This window comes from Vespa velutina, chromosome 11 (genome assembly GCF_912470025.1).
Source record: "Vespa velutina chromosome 11, iVesVel2.1, whole genome shotgun sequence".
Classification (NCBI taxonomy): Eukaryota; Metazoa; Arthropoda; class Insecta; order Hymenoptera; family Vespidae; genus Vespa; species Vespa velutina.
Window position 1 is genome coordinate 5,197,162 of NC_062198.1, and position 26,937 is coordinate 5,224,098.

The following is a 26,937-nucleotide window of genomic DNA, read 5'->3' on the forward strand; positions in this document are numbered from 1 at the left end:
GATAATAATAATAATAAATTAATGAACGTAATGAATTCATAATGTAATTCGCACTAATTAATTCTAATTTAAATTCATCGAATTAATTGTATACATAGGATAGATATTGTAAAAGGATAAATTTCAAATGAATTAAAAATATATGAATTATAAGTTTTCGTTAAATGCTATTAATTTTAGTACTATTAAATTAGTACTAGTAAATTTAGTACTATTAATATTAAATGTTATTAAATTTAGTACTTTTTTAAAATAGGAAACAAAAAAGGGACGTACTTTCTATACAATTGGCAAGTCACTAGAGCATTATGAATGTATATTGTGAGCACGTACGAAGCGTAAGGTTTCGAGCTATCCCCTGAATGGGGTAAAAAGGGACGAGTTAAGGATGAAACTGAAACTGTAAAAGGGCAAGAGGAATACATTTCTTCGGAGAGGTGTGAAAAGTAAAAACGATGTACAAGGACGCGAAAAGAAGTCATTTTACAAGCTTCCTCTTTTTCTCTTTCCTTCTTTCTTTCTTTCATTCATTCTTTCTTTCTTTCTTTCTTTCTTTCTTTCTTTCTTTCTTTCTTCCTTTCTATCTCTTTTTTCGAGTCGCGAGCGTGAGATAAGACATCTGTCGACTTTTATGCACTCGCTATGCCCGACGGGGCTCGTAAAATTATATTGCGAACACGTTCTCAAGAAGGAGAAAGAGAAAGAGAAAGAAGAAGTTTAAGTTCATATTTCGATAGAAGTTGTCGTCTGAAGGAGACCTATGCGCATGAATGAAAGTAAAAAAAAAAATAAATAAAAAAAAATAAAAAAAAAAAAAAATAAAAGAATAAAAGACGATTCTTCTCACACTTGTCCGAATACTTAACAAAGAAACTTGAAAAGAATTGAGAAAAACCTAAGGTACTATAAACGTTTCTGTTACAGGATAATAAACTATCTCCTCAGATTTATAAAAATGGTATATAGTAACAAGTGTCATATAAAAAAAAGTTTCGATGAATTAATGGTATCACAAAATTTCTCAACGAACGGAAATTTATTCAACTTTATCAATGTATCGGAAAAAAATAGATGAAAATACATGACTGTTTGTGTGTATACGGACGATGTAATAAATTCGCTTTATACGCTTCTTCGATAGGTAAAAAAGGTCACGGGCTTAAGTTACAACCATTCAACTTCGCATCGACATGAACGAGTAATGCACTACGAATACCTAGCTCACAAAATTTCTCAACGACTAGCATTTCTAAAATCCTACAATACTCGTTTCAAGTAGTTCTCTTGGTTGCCATCAAATCTACCACAATACGACTTTTCATCGAATAGCGCGTATTTAAGATTTTATCGGTGAAAATATCAAAAGGATTAGAGTGCAAATTTTCGAAATCCTTTTTTTCTTTTCTTTTCTTTATTTTTTTCTTTTTCAATGAGAATCTTCGAATATGAAATAAAATAAAAGGTACGAATAAACGAAGGAAAAAGTATGTAATGGTATAGCTGTCAAGGGGATTTCTAGAAGGAGTAAAAAGAAAATTATAAAAAAAAAAAGAGAAAAAAAAATAAAAAAGGGAAAAAGAAAAACTGACGGTACAAGCAAGTAGGTTCGATCGCCATTATCCCGTCACGCGAAGAAACTGCTTTCCCTCTTTCAATGCACACACGCACATACACACACATACAAGTAACATACGCAGAGACGCACGCACATTATTCTCCATATCTTCCTCGTAGCCGTAGAGAATGCCATGGTGGAAATCCGATAATTACGAAGGGTGGCAAAATGGGAGGGACGAAGGTGCGTGCGTGCGTACGTGCGTGCGTGCGTGCATATATATTTCCATGTCTATGTATTTACGTAGTGTTTACGCTCACGCATTTACTCGCGCACGATGAGAGACGTATGCTTGTGAGAAACGGTAACACGCGAGCCACCAGCATCGAACCGTCATCGTCATCTATATCTCCTTGGCTTGCTTCTACGTAAATCACCACACACGTATCTCAAACGTGAGGGAGAAAATATGAGATGAGAATCGAATAAGGCTTAGTTGAATGTAGAGAAAAAAGCAACAAAAATTGGAAGGAAGTATGATATCGCAACAAATTAGAATCTATTAAAATGAAAAAAAAAAAGAGAGATTTTTCTCTCCGTGAACTTCTTTTTTTTTTTTTTTTGTCTTTTTTTCTAAAACCTTTAAAATAATTGATCTTCTTTAAATCAAAAAATTGTGTTTGAAAAAAATTGATTGTAAAAGAAAAAAAGAAAAAATGATTAGGAAATATATTCGAGCGAATCAAAATTTGTATCTAAGTATGTAAAAAAACGAGAATTGCCAATTCTCGTTATAGGTGTTCGGATTAATCGCCTTGTTATCATTGTTAACGACGTAATTGGATTCAATCGCTTAACGATTTATCGTATAACAAGTTAGTCGATATTTCTACATAGATACAAGTATTATACATACGTATATAGAATTCCTTCAACGTTGAGCGTGAGTAGAGCTCGTTTTAAGATGCGACACAAGCGTGGGACGATTCTATCTGACAACAAAGATCAACATGACCGATCGTACCGCGTGTTTAACAACCATTTCGAAAGTATCGTACCATAAGAAAGATTATCTCTCGCGTTCGTCGAAAATTAGGTACAACCTACGAACGTGCTCGTCACGCATTAACGCACACATGGATATACGAATGTCAATTCAGAGCCAACAATTATTACAACTACTCATGCATTTTCATGACATTTCTCTCGCTAATTACATTTAACACGAAAATGTTTATTCTATAGATAGACATTTCCCCCAAACTATTGAAGATTATCTTAAGCTTTATTTTCTAATAATAATAATAATAATAATAATAATAATAATAATAATTATTATTATTATTATTATTATTATTATTATTATTATTATTATTATCATCATCATTTTAATTCTTATCTGGTAATAATGTCGTAATGAATGCGCGTGCGCATGCCAAGTATCCTAAATTAATGCGAGGAAAAAGAGAAAGAAATAAGAGAAGACACGGAATAATTCGGGATCTCAGTAAAATAGCGCTCGTTAAAAAGTATCGCGCTCTGCAGTGAAACAGAAAGTAGAACAATTTCGAAATTCTTCTTTTTTAAAAACGTCATTCTAAAGCTTCTTGTTTGGGCTTTCAAAGGACGTTAACAAAGATACTGGGAGTTTGCCAAAATTTTCATTTTTTTTCTTTCCCTTTTCTTTTTTTTTTTTTTTTTTTCTGTGTTTTTTTTTCTTTTTTTTTTCTTTTTTTTTTTTTTCTTTTTTTTCATTAATACAATGATATTATTTTCTTTCTTTCTCTCGTAGAACTCTTCAAACCGTACACTATTTATGAAAGCTTTTTATTTCGTCCCTTACAATTTTTTAAACCTTCCCCACTAAACTGAAAATTCCACTCTACTTTGAGAGTCGCTTACTTTACTTTTACCAAATGAATCTCTGCTCGCAAAAAAATATTCCTCACTTTATTCATATCGTACATTTCCATGTAGTTTTATTTAAATGTAGATGTTACGATTAAGAAGTTCCTCGTGGAAGTAATCATTTAAATAATACTCTGACCATATTATTGTTTGTCAAAAAGTCAATGGACAATTTCAATCGTATAATAAAATAAATAAAATTACTTATTACTCTTTGGGAACGTAATCATGAAAAATGGAAAGAAAATAAAAAATAGGAAAAAAAAATGATGTTAAAAGAAGTATATTGGTCTTGATCGTTCTGCCATTAGTCCGATAACTCACAATTTTCCGCGTTAAATGGTACACGTTTGAAGAAGACATGGAATGAGGTAAACTCTAGGTCCATCCATCCGGCAAACGTTTCCATCGAGTTCTCCCCTTCCACCTGCCTGCACGAGGAGGAGCCAACGAGCGTGTAAAACGCGTAGGACGATCTTTCCACTCGGCTTCACAGCGCAATATTTGTTATCGGAGTTCCGTCATGAAAGCTCTTCGTCTAGGAACGCGGCGTACGTGCAAATATCCCCGGCGGACCGGAAGCTCGATATCAAAAAGGAAAATAGCAAAAGAAAAAAGAAAGAAGAAAAAGTAACGAAGAGATCGACCAGAAAAAGGGAAAATAGAAAATGGTAGAAAACTTGGAAAAGCGTCGTTTTCTACGCTTTGCCCTGACATTAACCAGAAACTGCATCGTGCAACTGCAACGACTGTGAGGCTGCAGTTACGGTGAATTTACGTCGCGAGAGATTCCGGGAAAAGCCATTTAATCTCGTCCTCGTCGATGGAGAGCTACGTAGAGAGCCGTACGGCGAGTGTCTGTTCGTGTGTATGTGCGTGCGCTTGTACATATAAGCGGCTAATGAGAGCCCAGGTCGCTCTGTTTGACGCGACTATTTATTATTAAGGCGACTCGTGTTTAGGGTGGGGGGTTGAAAGGCGACCGACTCACGAGCCTTAATTACTTCTGTCGGTCTTTTGAAGCTCTCGCTAGAGACCCCTTCTTTCGTTGATGATCATGATGATTATTATTACTTTTATAATTATTACTATTACATTTTTTTTCTCACTCTTCATTCTTTGTTTTTCAAAAGAAAGGAAAAGGATAGAAGACGTGCAATTTGGGATACGGACGATCAAAGGAGAAATACTTGCTCGTGACTTAAGTTCGCCACCCACAAGAGAGAACAAAGAGAAAATAAATGAAAAAGATTGACAAAAGGAATAGAAAAGAAATGAAAGAGGAAGGATTTCCATTCCCTTTTCTTTTTTTTTTTCCTCTTTTAATTAGATCTTTTTAATTAAAATATTTCACGTGTTAGAAAATTCTCACTGAATCAACCACAGGCAAGAATAAAGATGTCAAATTGTTTATGTAGATGGACTTTGATATGCTTCACCTATTATTGTTTTCTCTTTATCAGACAATAATATACAATGATTTTCTTTTAGCCAATAGATATCTTTTAATATTTACTTTCATCAGGAGATTGAAGATTTGTCCGTGAAACATTGGTATACGAGATCAAGGTCGCTAGACGATCAATAATCAAAAAGCAGTGAATAATCATGAATCCAATCGCCCGTTCGGATCGCCCTTGGAAAGATGGAAAACATAGAGAGAGAGAGAGAGAGAGAGAGAGAGAGAGAGAGAGAGAGAGAAAGAAAGAAAGAGAGAGAGCGAGAGACAGAAACAGAGACAGAGAGAGAGAGAGGTAGAGAGATAGAGATAAAGCCCTTGGCACATTAGCGCCAACGCAATTGGTTCATCAATATTAATAAGAGATTCTAACTGGACAGAGGACGGGCATTGATTGGCCAGCCAATTTGCCTTGCGGCTAAACTTTTACGGATCTTCGCAAACCTGTATGTCTTTTCTTCTTTTCGTATTTTGAGACATGAAAGAAAGAGAAAGAGAAAGAGAAAGAGAAAGAGAAATGTATTAGAGACGAAGATGAGAGAGAAAGAGAGAGAGGGAGAACGTTGCTTATTAATAATGGATGCGTAACGCGTGAAATGGTGCCTAAGGGGAGTTACCAATGAGTTGAAGCCTTAAAGTGTCCTAATAGTAAGAGTAATTCTATCTTCGTAAACATTTTACGTTCTACGTGAATGATTAAAAACTTGATTAGTAAATACCTCATGCTAAACCTGGAATCAGAATATACTATTCACCGAAGGGGTTGAAATTATAGCTCTCGGAGAAGAAATTTATATCGATACAGGTCTGGTGCTATGGTAAATAAAAGAAACGATTGAATCTAGTTGAATTTTCAATGTCTCTGGGAATGAAAAATATCTGATAAAGATTGGATAGTTTCAATGTTTGCATACGATTTAATCGAAAAATTTTTTATAACCTTGTTAGAGAAAGATTCGAATATTCGTGATAAAAGGTTGAGTTGACGATTACCAATGACGAATATTCTTTCGATCGCAGCTGCAACGATTCCAATGAAATGCTGTATTTTTCCAATGGAATTGATTAGACGTGAGAAAATTCAGGAAAACTTAAAATAAGATAAGCTTCAGGAAAATCGATTTAGATGGATGAGAGGTTAACGTTCCAACGAACGTAATGGCTCGTTCTCTCGATCGGGGACTCAGTCCGAAAGCTTGTTCTAAAGCTTCGAGATAGCTTTGGCTAACCGTTGAACGGATTCGACGATCTCTAAGGTACGTCTGGGCTCAGGCTACCGACAAAGTGGCAGCTTCCAACGGTACGAAATTAGCTTACGGTTTCGCGATAAGCCGTTTACATTAATCCCTCCACTCGGTCTTCGATTCCTTCATCGGCCAGTAAGCTACAGAACGAAGCTGATGCTTTGAGATTGCACCATGCGAATTGCGTCTGCTTTTCAAAGAGGCTACTCTACTTTCTCGAGAGCATATAATCAGACGTTCTAATGAGTGCTCTCTATCAAGTTACCAGTTACCAATCGACGAAGATGTTACTCTCTAAAGTGCTTTATTGATATCTTTAGCTATTTCAAGCGTATGACGAAATGTGCAGTCTCTCGGAACTGTTTTATGCTTGACAAATCCGTCATTTGCTTCAAATAGATTCATTCGTGTGTTATATGTTCTTAGATATATTATCTTAAATCGTTTATAAATCAATGATAAAGAAATTTTGTATATATCGTGATAATGGTGTAACTTACCTCTTGTCCTTTGATGTCCCTATAACGAACCCATTTGCCCAATCGTGGTCGCCAATACTCCAAAAGATAAGCCTCTGAGTACTCGACACCTTGTCCGTTCCCAAAACGACCTTGAGTAGCGGTAGCAGTAATAAGATGGACAGTGTGAAGATCAATTTCCAACCACTCTTTCGCCTCCTTTGTGATCTGATTCTTTGGACACCAAGCACCACCGAGGCTCTCCGTTTTCAACCTAAAATCAATAGATCTAGTCAGTAGTGATTGCAGGTTAACTATCAATGAAATTTTCTTTTTTAGAAAACTAAAGTAAATCCTTTGATTTCTGTCTATTTTATTGGATATATGGAAGGGATAGAGGTGAAGTAAGAAACGATATAATTTAAGTGCTTGTTAGCGATCGACGTTTCGAACGGAAACAACGATAATTAGGCTTTACGGATTCTCTCCAAGGATTTTCGGATAGTAGACCCTAGTTATCGAGATTTCTAAGTGGAAGATACTAAAGCTCAACTTTTTCGAGTCTCTTTTCATGTCCATCGAAATACTCGAGATCACTTATCCCTTTCACTATTGAGGAAACTCTTATCGAACCTATATCGAATAAGAATTCATAGGAGAGAAAATGAGAGGAAAAGGAAAAGGGAAATAAATAGATACAGAGAGAGTGAGTAAGAGAGAGAGAGGTAAAGGAGCCGGAGTGTGTCGTTGCCGGCACGGTTATAATCTTTTGGAATGGGAAGGATAGGAGAAAGCAAAGCTAAGGAGAGAAGGTTGGCAGGGCTGAGGCATGAATAAAAGATGAAGCGTGAAGCGCCTTCCCTAATTGCGTGGACCGTTTAAACGCTCGACTAAGAACGAGGGATTCCCCATTCGATGCAACACGTACACGAAAATCGTGCGAATTTGCCTGTATATCCGAAAGTATATATCTATAGGGGAAGCGGGTCGCATTAATGAGCATCATTGGTGCTGGAAGGATCATGGACAAGGAAGGAAGCAAGGGATCAAAACACGTCCGTGATCAGAGTATCAGAAATCGAAACGAGAATCTTTCTGTTTTCAGATTTTATTACCAACGTTGGATTTAAATTCTCTTTCATAATTTGATTTTGAAAGGTACAAAATATCTTTTATATGCTCATCATTTCTCGTATATTATTTCAAATTTTAAATAAATTCAAATAAATATATTTATTTTTAAAGGAAATTACTTTTCCTTTGATTATGTCTTATTAATTTGAATTATTTGTACCTCAAATGTAGAATGCCAATAATCATATTACAAACGATGACAGTATTGTTCAATGTTCATTAAAACGATCCTTACAAAATATACGATATTATTAGGTTAAATTCCGATTTTCTCCTAATGATCCATTCAATCAATAAAGTATGCAGTCATTTTACGGATACAAAAGAATCGATTCGTCTTTTATATTAAACAGCAATAATTAGTATTTCTACTTATATCTTGCGAATGTCATACTGTCGACTCAATCGCGATTATTTATTTCTGTCCACGTTGCAATTCGGTTAATTCCAAAGAGATTGATAAAATCGTTGGTTTGTGTAGAACTTGGATGAGAAGTTCTAGCGGTGGAATAAGTTCGATAATGGATGATCCAGTCACGAGAGTTGATCGTTTAAAACGTCGTGTTCCGATAATTCGAATTTTTTATTGACTTCGTGGATTTATTGTCGGTATCGAAGAGAAGTCTTTCTACCTGTCAATTTCTATACGATTCGTTGGCCTGCATAATGCAAGGTACGCGTTAGAGAGATAACCGAGAAACGTCAGATATGTTGCCATTTTCCCCTTTCCGAATCCAGAATTATCTGAGGATAGAAAATTAGCTCGAGAGAATATTTCTCTCCCTCTCTTTCTCTCTCTCTCTCTCTCTCTATCTATCTCTCTTTCTCTGTCTGTGTTTCGCTCAATTTAATGCCATTCGTCCGTCCGTACGCCCGTTCGTTCGTTCGTTCGTTCGTTCGTTCGTTCGTTCGTTCGTTCGTTCGTTCGTTCGACCTACACGTCGGTTTGTTCATCCGACACGGGGGAATGAATTTTCGAATGGCACGGAGAAGACTGTCCCGCGTAAAAAGCGATACCTCTGATCGTCCTTTTGGGCTCTAAAGGGACCACACACCTCGATATCTTCCCTTCTTCTTATTGTTCTTCTTCTTCCTTTTCGTTTGCGTCTTCTTCTCACGGATCTGAGAAAACTCGTTATAAATAGAAACGCACTTGTCTCAGTTAGCTAGCAGCCTGTCTGTTATTCACCGCTTCAGTTTTGATAATCCTAAGTCATGTTCATCAATAAATAAATTGTATGTTATATGGATAGTACTTATAGAAGAAATACTAATACCAACTTATGACAATTTTGATTTTTTAATTTTATCACTCTTGATTTACCACTATTATGATAATTTCGATGATAACAAGAAATACAGATCGTGTTTTTTTTATTAAAAAAAAAAAAAAAAAAAAAAAAAAAAAAAAAAAAAAAAAAAGAAAAAAAAGAGAAGAAAAAAAGAAAAAAAAAGGAAAAAAAAGCAGAGGAAAAAGAGATTCTTTTTCTCGTTGGTTGTCTGGGGAACGCAAAACCAGTCTGTCGAAGCTACTTGTTATCGATAAAGAGATGCTTCCAGGTCGCGCAGGTTGTAAATCTCGTGAAAGGAGATCCCGCCAGTTATAACGACGACCGGTCCAGAGGATAACAGAAAGAAAGAGAGAAAGAAAGAAAAGGATACGAAGAAGAAGTCGTTATCGTTCTCGCCTCAGTTGAATGTATAGCTCGATTATTAATTCCTGGTGAACTTGATTATCTGTAGGAAAGATGTATACGACTAGTCTTAGGCGTCATTTAATACTCTGTAACGTTTAAACAATTTTCTCATTTTTCTTCGATTTATCGCAATCAATCACATTTTTTCCATCCAATAAAGATAATCAACAGGGAGCAAAAGTATTTAAATGACTGTTAAATGATCCATTAAACGTTCTACCGTATCTAAAGTTATTTTACGTTTAATAGTTAATAAAAAATGTGCATAGAAAAAATTTTCATATTTTTCGTAATTATTAAAATGTAAACAAAGCTATCGATGTGCTATTCACGAATCTTGCTTAGTCATCTTCTAAAAAAAAAAAAAAAAATTCTAATAAACGAGCCTTCAATCTTTTCTCTTTAGCAATAAACGTTATCGCGTTATGTTGCTGAAAGTGAGACTATACAACCTTTTTTAAAGAGCCTTTCGCTCTCATCATTTTTATTTTTTGTCTCTTCTTAAAAAGCTGAAAAGAGACTCCTGATTGCACGTTACGATCGAACTTTTACTGAAACGACAGTCGCCACTCCTACTTCCCTCTTCAAAGATGCAAAATCGAAAATGAGAATCACATTGGTATCATTTGAAGCGATTGCTAAGTGCATAATTGCTCTCAATTCCACCGGACTCATACAAGTTCTTTACGGAATTGCTTGCTAAATCGAGTTGGAACTGGTATCCGCAGGTATTCACGGGTTTCTACTGAAATAAAGTCGTTATCCATAAATTGCTATCGTTTAATGTTATGTATATTTGTAGAAAACGATAAACGATATCTGGTCAGGTGTTGAAATAAGAAGCGAGCAAGAAATTTGCGCTCGTTTATGCGAACGACGTTGATAGTTCATTATCAAAGAGGGAAAGAGAGAAATAAAAGAGGAAATGATAACGTTAGGATTATTATGCCAGATCAAGTTAACAATTTGTTATCTATACGAAATAATTACCTCGTAATAGTGCAATAAAATTTATTGGTTCAATGACAATTACGTACTTTACCACATCCTCTCATATATTCAAGACTTTCCAAAAGTTTTCGTTCTGGAAGAAAGGGCTTCTCCTTACTCTTTCTATTCCCTTACGTTGATTTTTCGCAAGGTCTACTATTTCTTTCGGTATCTTAGCGCGACACTCTTACCGGCATCTTAATTGCAGCCATTCTAGAAATACTGTTGAGTAAGAAAAGCTTGAAGAAAGAGAAGGGTGAGAGTAAAAGAAAGAAAGAGAGAGAGAGAGAGAGAAAGAAAGAGAGAGAGAGAGAGAGAGAGAGAGAGAGAGAGAGAGAGAAGGGCGAGCAAAGAGACGCGAGAAAGCGCAGCTGGGGGACAACTTCTTGGTGGAGTAAAATGGTGAAATCAAAAACGCGTGACGAAAGTTATGACGATCCGGCGAAAACTTGCCTTGGAGATTCCGAGAGAGTAAGAAAGAGAATACTTCGTTCGTCGTGAAATTACGTGTAACGGTATGATTATACTTCCCTGTCTTCTTCTTCTTCTTCTTCTTCTTAGCCAACTTCGACTGTTATGGAAAAGAAGATCGAGAGTTTTGGTATAATTAAATCCGTGCAGAAAAATAAAACGGACTGGCTCCTCTGATATATCTAATAATAACCCAAGTTCAATTGAGTCTCGTTGTTTTCCTTAACGTTTCGTTGATAGTTCCATTAACCCTTTTTCTTTGGAAATTCTATTCATATAAAAGTTATCTCATTTCATAAAAACTACACGAAACTGTTTATATTTCTACTAGTTAAGTCTATATTGAGTTCATTTGTCTCTTTAGAGTATCAACGGTTTAATTATCGTTGCTACGTTATTACATGAAATTTTTCAAATGTCACGACTATTACTTATCCTTCATTAGAAAATATTTTCATATTTTTCATCGTTAAAATATTAACATAATAATGAGACTTTTTATATTCATTGAAGATTTTAAGATATAATCATGTTTTATGAGGTGAAGTAATAAACAAGCTATAATTATTACTCTCTAGTAGACAATTCTAATTATTTATTCGATAACTATAAACCATCACTGAGAAGACATTGGTCAAGACGAGAAAACAACCACAAACGATCGAAGTGAGACACGTTTTATCCTTTAAGAAGTACAGGTGTGTGATCTTTTTTGGTCTGAGGTCATTGAGTATTAAATTAAATGGTGACGTGTGAGGAGAAATTCGTCGAGAATAGATAGAGTATATACGTTCATGGAGGATGTCCATCGAAGTGGGGAGGACTCAAAGCTCATCAGGAGCTGGAGGTCCATTCAGCCGGTCATTGTCTACTGTAATGGAATGTATTAATATCGGAGAGCCCGCGGGGGCCAACAGACCAACGCAATGCTCGCTTCGACTGCTCGTTGTTGCCCGTTCGTTTGTTCCTTCGCACAGCGTGCGTGCTGCAGTAGACCGGATGCTTCCCACGGGGCACAGTATATTCGTATAAACCGGCACTGCGGTACCACTGTCGACGAACAGCGGACACAGCGCGTTAATATCTAAACAGGCTTATGTGTGTGTGTGTGTGTGTGTGTATGTGTGTGTGTGCGAAAAAGAGAAAGAGAAAGGGAGAGAGAGAGTGAGAGAGAGAGAGAGAGAAAAAAAGAGAGAAAAAAAAGAGGGGGATGATACAGGGTGGTTGGAATGAGAATACTGTGTACGGTCGAATCTCTTATTCGTGACAATATTGCACACAACTGAAGCCTCCATTTTTTTCATTCCCAAAAATGGTTTCATCCGTTAGTTTTTAGAGATTTTTTTTCTTCCATCAGAATGATTACAACGAAATTTCAGAAGTAACGAATGGCAAATATGGTTTCCCTGGTTATTTCATTGACTTCTGTACGATAGTGAAAGGAATTTTTACAACTTCCTTGCATTCGCATGGATAACGATCAATGATCGATTATTTGCGTTGACTGCGTAACCGCCTCTTGAAAGTATCAGATAATTTGCGGCTCGAATAGGCGTGAACTTTCTCGCTTGTAATTTAAGCGGACCGCCATTTTTGCGGCTAGCCACCAAGCGAAATATCGCGACTGAAAAGCGACGAACTACCGTCGCTGAAGGCTCAAACCAAGGAGAAAGAAAAACGGGTCTCGGCCTTTTATAGGAAATAATTATACGTCAATCGCCACCATACTTTTTTGTTCGTCACGTAACGCCGTCAGTCTACCGGGTGTTTCGATAATACACATCTTTTCTATCGTATCGTATTCATTTAATTAATTAAATTATACGAATTATGTTCTTTCAATTGTGCGTATTATTTTCTTCTACTAATATTATGTTCTCGTTTATGGGTGAAATTTAAACATTGAAAGTCAACATTTTGGTCAGATAAATGAACGATATTTTTTCGTAACATTCTTATGTGAGATTCACACGGAATTTTTTTCGCATATCGCAGTCCGAAAAACCAGCAATATAACGAAACACGTTGTATAGAACCTGCCACACCGGATTTTACGTATTAAAGACACAACCGTACGCAAAATCGTTCTGCATGCTTTTTAGTATTCATGCGAGCATGGAAGCGTTGCAATTAACCCTGCGCAATTCCCCCATTCCGGAAGTCAGAAGCATTTCGAATAAATGTTAAGTTGATAAGTCACTTTACACGTATTATTTTGAAAACTAGAAATTGAGTTTCGCAGAAGAAACGTAATCGTAATTGTTGTTGTATTTAAAAAGTATTTATTGATAATAAATAAAAAATGTGAGAAATTATTTTCATCATGAATATTCGATTTCTACGTATTTGAAATATACGACCTATGTATATGAATAATAAAAACTTCGGGGTAAGCGTCAAATTCTTAACGTTTACCTAGTTCTACACAAAGCTTTCTTCTTCGAAAAGCATTAACGCGAGGAAGACATATAATCACGATGAACCTTTTGCTCGGCATGCTTCGATTAAGGAGAATAGTGGATGCCCTGTGCTAACGATTTCTGGTCCATGCAGCATCCGTAACGGGATGGCGAGCGACGTGTGCATTGGCGCAGACGCATTAACGATTCTTTGTAATTCCGATTCTTTCAACATCCTCTCGTCTGCCAACTAAATCCATTAGCTCTGTTGGATTATGTATCGAAAGAGTGAGAGCCGATAAGTGCGACAAAAATTCGGTTTGACGCATAAGCCGTCTGTAGTCACGATCGAATCGAGTTGTCAGCTGAAAAAGAAATGAACGCACGAAATTTTCTTTTCCTCTTTTCTCGTTGATTCGTTTCGTTAATCCTTCGAGCGGGTGACATTTTAAGAAAAAAAAAGAAGAAAAAAAAAAGAAAGAAGAAAAAGAATATATATATATATATATATATATATATATATATATATATGTATGTATATTTCGATAAAATAATAGTTTTAAACGTACACAAATAACAATAACGTTCAATCATTTACTTCAAATCTATTTGAATAAAAGAAAGAAAAATAACGTCATGTAAACGTTCAGTTTAAAAATCACTACGTGCATAGTACGAAACATCCATCTTGATCAAATTGATTCGACACGTGTCTGGGTTATATCTGTTTGAAAAATTTTTCAACTCTGCAAAAAAAGATATGAAAGCTCACCGTGCCAGATGCGGGCCAACATTTCCGGCATCGTAGGTGGAACTGACTGTGATGTCCTTATCCGGTATTGCTCCGGATTCCATGCCCAGTGGTGCGATGCATTGTGCTAAAACATAAAAAGATCAAAAAGAATTATCATTTCGAACATTTTACAAATAAATACATTTTGTATATTTTTACATATACATATATAATAACGCACGTTAAATGCATAACAACGAATTTCGATGGCAATGAAATTCGAATACGATGCGAGTTATTCGTATTAACGGATCTATTGTTTTTAAATAAAATTATTTCAATAATTTGTAAATAAAAATGTTACGATGTACGATAAAATAATTAATAATATCTTATCTCAGGTATAATATTATCTGCAAGAGATATAGATTCTAACTTACACAATAATACATTTATATCGTATATGTATACTTATCACAATTTATTTAACCGAAGGATCGTACTGATCGAGATCGGGTTGTAGTTAAATTTATACCAGTATGAACGATTCGAAGATCGTCGAGATACTGGTTTGAAAAGGAGCAGCGAGAGGAATATATCCCTGAACTCAATCTAAAGTATGCGTATTTATATTTACCGTACAACGTCGCAGGCGAATTAAAAAGGGCTAAATAAGCCGGCTAACTGAGATGAATCCGTGTGATAGTTGAAACCAGCTTTTCATGTAGGACTGTCCGAAACGAGTAGGTCGTTGGGTATTTAGTATAATGGAAGGAGGACTAAATGTTGGGAATAAAGGGTTACCTTAGCGTGTCTAACTTATCTGTGCATTTTGATCTAATTGTTGACCTGGTTGAAATAAAGTAACTCGTACTAAAATCTTTTCTTTCTGATATCTTCTTTTTTTCTACTATAATATTTTTCCAGAATGCAATACAAACATTTTCATAGACCATTACACAATACAGGCAAATTTAGAAATTCTACTCGATCTCATCATATGAAGGATATAAGCGTTCGATGAAAAGTGTTAATAATATTACAACTGTTATTCAATGTATCATCATATTTTTTTTATATTCTTTTTAATAACTTTATATAATAATTGCTATAACCAGAATTATTTATCGATACGAATGGTTTTAATGATGAAATGTCTTAATCTGCCAACTTTCAACAAAGTTGTTGAATCGAGAGGGTGAAGAAAAAGAAGAAGATGCTCGAAAACTTAGCGAAACGAAGAAGAGAAAATGGAAGATATCTCTCTCTCTCTCTCTCTCTCTCTCTCTCTTTCTCTTTTCTTTTTTTTCTCTTTCTACCATTGGTTTAATCTTCCGATAGTACACAAGTTCTTTTGACTCCATCTTGATCGTTTTCCTTTTCTTTCTTTTTCATGTCACCGACTGACTTCGTCGTCCATTCACTTTTTTCCTTTCTTTTTCTTCTACTTTCCTTTTTCTTATTTGTCCTCTATAATTCTTCGTCCGATACTTTACGCTCGTTTTATTCTCTACCACCCTCTTTCCCATCGTCAAGCTGGCCTTAATACGACTTCGACGATTTGCATGCGTCAGTTAATAGATTCTCTTTTCCGTTCTCAACGAGAAGAGAGGTGAACGATAGACAGAGAAAAAGAGCGATAGAGATAGAGAGACAATGTGTGTAAGAGAGAGAGAGAGAGAGAGAGAGAGAGAGAGATAGAGAGATAGAGATATTAACGCTTTGCGTCACTTATCGGAGCGAATATTATTTAATAAACGAGGATCTTCGTTGAGGCGAATTATTTTATAACGACCGGCGTAAATATTTGCGAGAATTCGCGTCACAGGTGAAGGGTAAAATCAATATTTAATCAACGTTCGAACGAATAATGGCTAGCTTTTTTCTCTCAGACCATGGAACATGATTTCTGTGAAACGATTGGACCATGTGACGACAAACATTGTGAGAACGATTAAGTAAACCGACATTAACATTTTATCGTAAAAAATATTACAGAGAATAGTACGTAGATAAATCTACGCGAGTATTGAATATGTAAAAAAAAAAAAAGAAAAAGAAAAAAAAATTACGAGATCGTTTTAACGTTAACTTCTTTTTTTAAAGTAAATATAATACTTACAAAGATCCACGGCAAGAGTTGCTGGAACGAACGAGATGAAGCCGACTAGGAGGAGACGAATAAGGAGAGGAGTAGTCGATGGGCTTGCACCAACGACGAAACTAAAGTTCTTCGCCATGGCACCCCCTTTTCGTGCGAGGGTGAAACCCTCGCCCTTTTCTCACCGTGACTCCTGCGTCATTTCAGTCCTCGTCAAGCTGAAACAAAAGGGCCGTGACATCGTTAGTATCGCCGTAAATCTGACGATGTACATGCATTTGAGAGTTTCCCCGAGAAATTTTAAAGGATATCAACGAAGCATCATGTTTTGTTTTAAATACTACTGGCTAGTAAATATTATTTCAACATTATCGTATTGGAAAATATATTTTTCAAGATTTACCTTGGTTTTATGGAATAAATAAAATTTTGTTCTTTATATATGTATATATATATATATAAAAAAATTTTTTTTTATATAAAATGAATCTTTTATTCTTAAGCAATTGAATTCATTTCATTGATATTTTCAACAACAAAATGCTTTTACCGAAATATTTTAAGTTGTCAGACATCGTTCTAATATCGTTCCTTAGAGAAATTTATTTTACGAGAACGCCAGACGTATAACAAAGCGTGAGATACTTCAACGACGATGTTCAACGTTTGATCTCGAGTTTAGTTTCATGAGAGCCGGTATAGCTTATTCGGTTCATTAATACGTTATCTGTTGTTCTATAGTCTTTACGAAGCAACTATTAATTATTTATCCGGAAACACGAGGGCAGAGTGAAGAGTACATTAAAATTCGTGAACGCTTTCAATAGAGAAGTTTACTCGAATTCACTCAGGTAAGCAACTAGGAGGAAAGTCAATGACAGAAGGCTAAGTTGGGTAAACAAAAACCAATTTACGTGCATAAATGAAAGAGTAGTAGTAACTGTAAATGCAGTAATGTATTTAGCATCTTAGAAGTCACGTACTTTGAAACAAATTATTAAATTAGACTATTTAATCGTAGAAGTATTCTTATTTTGACTATATTTTATTACGAAAATTATAGGCTGCTACAAGAGTTTGTAAATATCTCAACGATCAATTTTATCGATTCATACATATACATATATATATATATATATATATATATCGAAATAAAGTTTACCAAGAATGATATTGATAATTTGTTAAATACTACGTTTCACGAAACTCATAAACGACAAAGTGCAAGAACAATGCGGAAGAAAAGAATAAAATGTTCTTTTCATCGATCGAAAAAAATGATCATAGTGAAAGCTATAATTTTGAAGCGTTGCATGGGATCAGCCTCGCTAGCAGGTACATTTTTAAAACGCGAAAACTTTCAACTTCCTGGACTATAAGAAAGAATAATGGCCACGTGGTTACATATATTAGATGTTATCTTCTACATGATATTTTTATTATTTTTTTCGGCTTTTATAATACCAAATGCAGGGAAATCATCCCGTAGTACACATTAGACGTAGTATAGAGAAAAGCAGATATATGTATTGAATGAAATACGAGAAGAAGAAGAGAGGAGATATTTGATATAGGCGTTGGCAAGTAAGTAAGGTGCGATTTTCATGTCTATACGTCGATGAACTATGCGCTAGTAATTGCACTAGCTATGAATAAGTTATAACAAATGGTAAGTAAGAAGTTGCTCGGTCGTAGGCCTTGCTTATTCGCATTAAACATACATAAGTGCGAGTAGGTGAACTTATAGTCTTCGAGGTAGTGTAAAATCTAAACCAGAGAATGTCTATAAACCTTCTTTTAGTTTCGATGATGAGAAATATCGAAAATTTGAACGTCTTTGTTGTTTCTCATATCGTCTGTTTCCTTCCTCCTTTATCTTTTATCCTTCATTTTACTTCGGTCCGTCGACTTTTCGTTGCTCGATATCGGAAATACGAGGACGGGCTTCGTAAGATTGAAGAACGTTAGAGTGGTTCCTATCTTTGTGTGTTCGAAACAGCGTCCAGACAAGGGGGTGATTGATCGTACGAATCGGTCATACGAAAAATAAAAAAAAAAAAAAAAAAAAAAAAAAAAAAAGAAAAAAGAAATTAAAAATGATCTAATGTTTAAAATAAGATTCTCGGGAGGATTCATAAAGGAAATAAGAGTAACTAAAAATTCCCATTATCGTTTTAAATTTACGATAAGTGTGATCTTATCTCTGAGGCAGATGTCTTTTTAATTTTTTTTTCTCTTTTCTATCGTTCTTCGTCAAAAGATCATCGTCACTTCAAATATACCGTAGGACAAGGGCTTGGCAATTATTATTCCGTCTATGGCAACACGAAGACGAAGAAGATAAAGAAGGAAAGAACCTAAGAGAGAGAGAGAGAGAGAGAGAGAGAAAGAGAGAGAGAGAAGAGACAGCAGAAATGTGTTGGGGGTTGGTGTCGGTGTGGTTTCATTTACGATCGGTATCTCATGGTATACAAGCCATATCTATATGTATATAAGCCTCAGCATGCTTCTAAGCCACGATGTAAGCCCCGCGAGTTTCTACCCGTTCGGTATCCTAGTTCGACGTCGTCGAATCCTCCTCGTTTGCATAGGAATGAGTTTATGCAGATTAATACACGCGCGAGCGTCTACGTGTAGCTTGCGACGGACTAGCTAGGCTAGCTAGCTAGCTAGCTGACTATATAGCATGCTATAGCGAGTCATCACTCGCTATAGCTCGCTCGTTCGGGGATGTTAAGCACGGTGTCCCTTACACGGATTTAAACGAACACGCATATTTTATTAGAGGTTCGCAAGAGTCCTCTTAAGAATTTTCGATCGCATAAACGATGCCACACATGCATCGTTAGTATCGTCGTTCTCTTTTTAATATGTTACACCATTTATTCTTCCTTTTATTCCAATTCGTTTTATCATTATGAATTTTGAGAGAATCCTCGATCGGCCGATCGAGATTTATAAATGTTCCAAATAAGTTTTCAATGAGTGAGGTTAGATTTCGATTTTTTTTTTTTTTTTTTTTGGCAATTCATTATGAGCACCTGATTTCACAACAACAACAAAAATTTTACCTAGATGACCTAAACTTCTTTATACCATGTATGATGGATTAATCTTAGAAATGATTCACAGAACAGAGAAGAAATCACATTGAGCTAACGTGAAATCTCTCGTCCGTAGTAAAATCCAACTGACACGGATGTCGTGTCGACCGTCGTTAAAGCGTTAATAAAACTGCGAAGGGGTTAAAGTCTAAACTTTGAATCTTAAACAACGTGGCGGGAGGAGGCAGGACGACGAGACGAGCGATGTTGGACGAGAGGAGAAGGAAAAAAAAATAGAAGGAAAAAAAAGAGAAGAAAAAGAAGAAGAAAAAGAGAGAGAAAAAAAAAGGAGAATCGATCGTCTTCCTCGTCCTCGTCTTAGTCTTCCCTTGTCGTTGCCATTGTCCTCGTCGTCTGAAAAAGAACGATGGACGGCATCGTTGTTAAGCGAGATAAGATTTTCTCTCGGAAAAGCCGTGTACAAATAGACGTCGTTGAAAAACGATCCAATGGCGACCCAAATAACGTAACCACCGTCGACGAGTCGACACTCTCTGACCTTAATTGTTCGTTGAAATCAGAAGAGAATGAGAGAGGATGGGAGTAGAGCGAATGATGACGGTACAAACAAAATGAAAAGATAGGATGAGAATGTATATAATACACAAGTCAAGGAACTTCATAATCTACTTTATCGTATCGTTTGCGGTATATCTTGTTCCGAACGAGAAATTGAAAAAGAATTGATAGAGAATGATGGTTTGTTGACGAATCAATTGATGAAAATTGATTACTCGATAAATTCTAAATGAAATCATTCGAATTTCATAATTTCTTTTTGACTATTTATGATTGATTCTTCATTTTTCTTTTTTCTTCTTTTTTTTTCTTTTTCTTTCTTTTCTTCATTTTATTTTCTATAAGAATGTAATTATGTCTGAAATTTTTTAACACCTAAAAAGAATAAAAATAAATCAACGTTAAATTCAAGAATTGAGATGTATAACTTGCAACGAGATATGTTCACATGATATAAAAGTACATTAGAGGATACTTCTTTTAAAGTGTTTCCGAGCGCCATTTCATTTTGAAGACCCTGAAGTAATTCTTGGAATAAAAACGTTTAGGTAATACTCGAGGTAGAACCTCCGGCATCCTCTTCGTTCCCTCGTCAAAGTACTCGACTTAAGTGCTGATTATGATCCGTCCGAGGTATAAAGCTGCCGGATCATTCGTCGGCATTGTTCTGTCTGGCACGATTTGACGCGATTCTGAATGCCCTCTGACGTCTCGACTGATCCAAGTATCACACAGGACGAGAGAATATTAGACGAATATAATTCAGACGCACACGGATACGTAAATACATACACATTGATATATCTACGTATATTTGAAAACTACGATGATATAACGACGTCTCACTGGGATCTATTAGTCCTGTGTGACACTTTTGATCGTTTCTGTTCTGACTTTTCGTTAGTTTCGAAATACGATTTATCATCTGGAATCGCGTAAGATAAATAATAGCTTAGATAAATCTTTTGTTAGAATAATTTCTTTCATAATAATTATATAATTATTATAATAAAGAATTCTTTTATTTTCTTTTATTTCATAAACAATCAACGAGTTCATCCTTTTTCTCGGACATTATATAGCGAAGTTATTCTTCGTGAACGTCGTTCAACCTAATTCTTTTTCAATTTTCCGCCTTTCGGAGTAATCCACGTGACGTTGTAAGAGCGAACGTTGCCTCCGTTAATTTTTATCAGGCTCAAAATTAAACGGAACACCGGATAATTATTTCTTGTCCTTGTTTGACGATAAATAAATGAAAGTTTTCTGAATCATTCGAGATATTTACAAATCATGAATGGATTCGCTTCTTCTGACTATTAACATAACAACTATTTTCTAAATTCGCTCATTAGATCCATTATATCGTATATTATTTTCTATAATTTCTACAAGGCTAATTTTATTTTTCTTGAATGATCAAAATTTAATTCCTCTTAATTATGTTAATCCATGAATTTTATATTATCGATGAAAATGGTACTGATTATTATATTATTGATGGATTCTGACTAGTTTTATTCATTCGTAAAAATTCTTCGGATTTTATTGACGATCAGTGAAAATTCTTCCTTTCATCAGCATTGTTACGGAAAATCAGTGTGCATTTTTCACCAGTCGATGCACAATAGGAAGGGAATGCGCTTCCCCACATTCGATGCTGAGCAGCTATCTCTGTATGTCTCGCTTTCTCTTTCTTTCTCTCCTTCTCTCTCTCTCTCTCTCTCTCGTTCGCCCTCCCTCCCTACCTCTCTCGTTGCCTTTACTCCCATTGTGATTTCCGTCGGACGCTTTTTCTTTTGCAAAACTCCGTCCATTTGTTCGTCGAATCGAAGTTTTGCGGATGTTCCGCGAACGTTACATGCCGTATGCGTTCCCATCTCTCGAAAGCTACAGGTATTCGTATGTGCGTTCTACTGATAAATGGAAACTCGGCCGACCTGTACATACATACTTTCATAAATCTAAAACGTCACGATACATGTTGGAATAAAGCTCTTCGTAATATCGATGTTACTCCCTATAGTCAAACCCAGAACATTTTTCTATTTCGAATGTTTCGACTAAATCGTCTCGACAAGCTTTTATTTTTAACACTTCGTCGATAGCTTGCTTACAACATGCGGTTCGATTTTTAAACTATTCATGATTCTATAACATTTAAGTTTTCTTTATAGATATTTTCAAATTATTTTCTGATAAAAATTATTATTTATTCGAATAAATAATATTTAAATATTAATAATAATAATAATTAAATAAATAATACTTTTGAAATAATATAAATAGGAAATAAAATTTGTGAATCAAATCGTACGTGCATGATAATTAACAGTGTTAATAATAAATACTAGAAATCGATAAACGCAAAGACTATTGATTTTATGTGAAGGTAAACAATCCTGTTTGCGAGTAAATCCTCCAATCTCTTTCCGGAGATAAGTATTCGTGAGATCCAACCTGAAATGAATTTCGGGCGAGGATGCGTGCTCTTTGGTAAGGCACGAGGATCACAGAGAGGATCGAAGAGCGAGATCGTCTGCGATGCGCAATCTCTCTCTCCGTCTCTACCTATTCACGATTAGTATCGTTTGAGAATTCTAAGAAAGAGAAAAAATTTAATTGCGTACGTGAATTTTTAGAGATACGGTATATTAAACGGAACAATAATCGACAATACTGTTTTAAATAAATGGACATTACAATGAATGTGAAATTATCGATCAATGCCTGAATAATTAATCGCAACAATATACCATTAAGAAGAACGATGAATCTAAAACTAAAAAACAATATGTCCGTGTTCATTCGACCCATCTCCTAATCATCCTGCTAAACATCATAGTCACTCTTCTTCTTCGAAGAAAAGAAAGATTGAAGAAATAACTATGACGCTTGCTGACTCACTCGAATAAAAGGACAATAAAGATGCGGAAGAACAATCGTAGAATTGCGACATTTCGAAACGTAATTTCCTTCGCTGACTCAACCATTGATCCTTGTCCATATTAGTAATCTTAAAGAAACTAAAACTTCAAGAAATAAAAGAAAAATAATTAAATATTTTTCTTCCTTTTCCTTCTGATAAATTCCCAACTTATAAATATACTATATATATAAAAAAAAAAAAAAAAAAAAAAAAAAAGAAAAAAAAATCACTAAGGAGATATAATTTAACATTATAATGAAATGCGTAATACGCAATTATTATCAGAGTTATTTGTTAAAAATTCTAAAAATAATTTTATATTTCATATAAAAATCTCAATATGTGCGTTTATTCACTTAAATCCCCTTCGAAATCATTTGGCGAAACCATATAATCCTGCGATTAATCGAGCTATTGTAACGGATTGAATTTATTTCACGGTATCAAAAATTTTATTCGTCGGTCTTTCGATTCACGCCGCCGCGGCGTTTATTGCCCGTTCAAAATGATTTACCATTACAAGATGAGTACCTAAGATAATGATGGGCGGGTTCGGTACTCAAGCGAAACTGAACGTTTTAATGACTCATAGGCGCAAAGGACTCTTTTTACCGGCCGTTCCGGTCTCTGTTCGAATCATAAAATTCTATGGAATCTCTGATAAATCGTATATATGTATTTTTTACGACCTTATCGAGATATTAACGAGAATATCAACGTGATGATAGAGTAATTTTGTGATAATAATGGTTGGTTTAAGATGTTTCGCGTTCTAACAAATGATAAAAATTATCGAATTGAAATTGTATCGAATTATATCATTGATATTATTTATTAAAGATAAGAATAAATATTCGAAGAATTAACATATGGCAAGTTTTCATTAAACTCTTTGTCGAAACAACATTTCATTATTATATGATAGTATAACGTAGACTATAATAATCTTCGACGTAGATTAATCGATGATACGGAAGGCATGTGTTGCGACAAATATGCGAACAGGGTCTCTGCATCCTATCATTAATATTCACACGCTGTTAAATTGACGCTTTGGATGGTGCTCGATACATCGAGCTAATGACGCCTCGTATGTCCGTGCTCACCTCGACTTGAGAACGTATTGTCGTTCCTTCGTATCGACTATGATGCATCTTCTCGTGCATTCTCCGATTACGTCAGAAAATTCAATGTAAAAGATCCTAGTCATCATGGCTCGTTCGATCTCGACAATAAATCGATAAAAATTAAGGGAATCTTTTATCATCTGTTATTTTTGTATTGACTATTATGACCCTCGTAATCATTCAGGTCTATTTGTTCAGAGAAAGGCGTCACGAAATGTTTGTTCATTATCGAATAAAATCGAAGGAGATATCGAAAAAATTTTTTATCAAACGAAAGAAGAAAAAAAAAAAAAGAAAAAGGAAAAGAAAAAAGATACATCTCCCTTTCTCCCTTGTTAATATTATCAGCCGAATGATTCTCGAAATTGGACGTTACCATAAAAGGTAAACGATGATAACGAACTGTCGTTAAAATGAAATCGATAAAATCCCATTAAAATTATAAGACGATAAGGCGAGGCCTCGAGTAATTACCCCGGTTAATAATTTTCGTTCGTTCCTCGAAGTGTTGCAAACGTGTTGCTCCTCTGAGCTTCTTGCACGGCTTGCAAACGGAACTGGTCTTATCTTGGAACGAATGGAGCGGAGAGAAACGTCGGAAGAATCACAACGAACGAAAGCAAATAAACGTACGCCTTCTTCCAGCAACGGGAAGAACGACTAGCGCCTGGCATCGTTGCTAAAGAAGAAGAGGATGAGAAGAAAAAAAAAAGGAAAAGAAAGAAGAAAGAAAAAAAAGAAAAAAAAAAGAAAAAGAAAAAGAGAAAGTCGAGAGTCGGGTAGAAGCTGGCGTAGCGCGATAAAGTGTGTAACGTTGAGAACGAAAAAGCAAGGGTAGCTACTAGAAAACAACTCTGGATATTCTAATTTCATGAATCTCCATCGCGTTCTCGCTGGAATCACAAAGTACAATTTTTATCTTTCTTTTTATGATATTAAGAGTATTACACGTGTGCAGCGATAAATTATTTACGTATGTGTATATGTGTATGTATGTTTATCTTGATATAAAGTTTTATTAAAAAGTACGTAAAAATATATGGGGTCATTGTACTTTAATCTGTCACGTAGCATTATCGTTAAGTGTCAACTAATCTGAAATCACACAATATCTCATTCCAACGTATCGAACTTAGTACAATTTCAATTCTTTTATCTTTTCGTATTTGCTGAATGATTCATACTCGAGTTTCCCCACCCATTACGGAGTCTTGAAAGATAACAAATAATCTGTAAAGTGGTCTCTGAACAACGAAAATAACAGATCGATGAGCCGTGCTACGGGCAATTGCCGCTTTAAAATGGAGTCTTTCGGTTGTCGGGAAATTTACAAGATAAAGAAGAGCACAAATGGTTCGGGACATGAAGAAAAAGGAGTTAAAACTCTTTGATCCTGAGAGAAAGAGGAAGATAGAGATATAGATGGAAAGAGGGAGAGAGAGAGAGAGAGAGAGAGAGCAGAGGAAGAAGACTTACGCGTTAGATTCCACAAAGCAGACGTTTTAGTGGCTCACATCGGGTATTTCGCTGATTCTCGTACAGGAAAGACTGACTCATCGTTGTCTTCTGGAGAAATCAAATCTTTCGGCATTGGCCAGGCGTGGCGCCCGGCAATCAAAACGATTATTCGAAGACGAGACGGGCAAGAGTAGGGTTCACGGCAGCTGGTCTAAAAGAAGATTCTAAGTGTGTTGGAAGAAGAAAAGAGCTTCTCTCTTTCTCTCTCTCTTTCTCTCTCACTCTCACTTTTTCATCCTTCTTTCTCACCACATTCCGTCGCTTCGCGTCTGGACGCCTTAACAAGCCTCTAATGAGGAACGGGTGTTACTTGTGTCCGTCGCGGTACTTTTGCGCAATTACCATTTATCACATCTGCCTCTTCACCTTTTCTCTCCCACTATCTTCCTTTTCCTTATTTCCTTTTTCTCTCCCTCCCTTCCTCCCCTCTCTCCCCTTTCTTTCTACCTCTTTCTCTTTTTGGCACGTACTACTGTTACCGGCTTATGACTAAGTTATTTTTCATCTTATCTTTCTTTTTTTTTTTTTGATGTTCGTTCGCTTGCTTTTTTTCTTTTTCTTTCGTTTTCATTTTTACGTTCAACCGTTTCAAATGACTTGAGAAAAAAATAGACGGTGAGATTTGACGAGGGTTTAATTATTCTTTTTTTCTTTTCTTTTTTTATGTGCTATGTACAATACAAATTATTGTAATGTAATATACGCGTAAAGATTTAATATATTTATAATGGAATTATGTTTATCGATTTAATCTCAGTTAAAAAATCCCGACATAATTATTAACGAGAAGAAGATAAAAGAAGAAAAAAAGGAAAGAGAAGAGACGAAGAAAAGAAAAAGTGGGCCAGCTATAGGTAGAATCGGTTGCGCAGGAGAGGTATAACGACGGAAATCAGATTTCCATCGTCACGTAGAGCCAGTAGCAACGTAAGAGGGTGTCGATCCCGTGGATTCTCGAGGATGCCTGATACGATCACGCCAGATCGAATCTTTACGTTGAGCCTCCGTAGAAAAGGAAGAAGAGAAGATGAGGAGGAGAGGCCGAGAATCGAAGTAGACGAAAAGAGAAAGAAGTCAGAGGTGCTTTTGAAAACGGGAAAGATAGGGCGATAAAAGGGTAAGAGGAGAGGTGATGTTAGCCCAGAGATTCTTTCGAGACGGTTATTTCTTCGTTCATTAACTTTTACGGTCGAGGAGAATACCCCTACTTTTCTCTTACGTGAGATAGAAAGAAAGAGAAAGAGATCTAGCGAGATCTCCGTTCCTTTGCGATTTTCAATGGCGTGCGACCTCATTACTGAAATGGTACTCATTACCGTTGTAGCGAAGAGAGAAAGAGAGTAGGAGGGGTAAAATGTGAGAGAGAAGTGTGAGAAGTGTGAGAAGCATTTTGTCACGGTGTTACGTACACACGCCGCGCCGGCTGTGTAACCCGTAAAAAGGACCGCTTGCTAATGACCACCGGTTATTCAACCACACGTATAACTCGTAGCTTTAGCTGATGTTGAAAAAAGAAGGAGTTGACTGTTGGGTTAGATGGAGAGATTGAATGGGGGTAGGCAAGGTTGGAAACGGAAGGTCGAAAGAGGCA

The 26,937-nt window shown here is 35.7% G+C and overlaps 1 protein-coding gene and 1 long non-coding RNA gene across 8 annotated transcripts in view; one reads left to right on the top strand and one right to left on the bottom strand.

Annotated features, from left to right (window-relative positions):
* The window catches only part of LOC124952810, an 89,555-nt gene that overhangs the window by 37,554 nt on the left and 25,064 nt on the right, over positions 1-26,937 (top strand). The window lies entirely within an intron of this gene.
* Positions 1-26,937, bottom strand: part of LOC124952805 (discoidin domain-containing receptor 2-like) — a 93,886-nt gene that overhangs the window by 27,639 nt on the left and 39,310 nt on the right. For 5 of the 7 annotated variants that reach the window (XM_047503240.1, XM_047503236.1, XM_047503237.1 and 2 more), the window contains 3 exons: positions 16,171-16,367; positions 14,088-14,193; positions 6,667-6,898 (listed from right to left, as the gene is read on the bottom strand). In XM_047503240.1, the coding sequence (XP_047359196.1) occupies positions 6,667-6,898; positions 14,088-14,193; positions 16,171-16,288 (456 nt within the window). In that variant the 5' untranslated portion in view covers positions 16,289-16,367. Of the gene's footprint in view, positions 1-6,666; positions 6,899-14,087; positions 14,194-16,170; positions 16,368-25,304; positions 25,502-25,595; positions 25,849-26,937 lie in introns of those variants that run through there. The other 2 variants (XM_047503243.1, XM_047503241.1) reach the window with 2 other exon arrangements.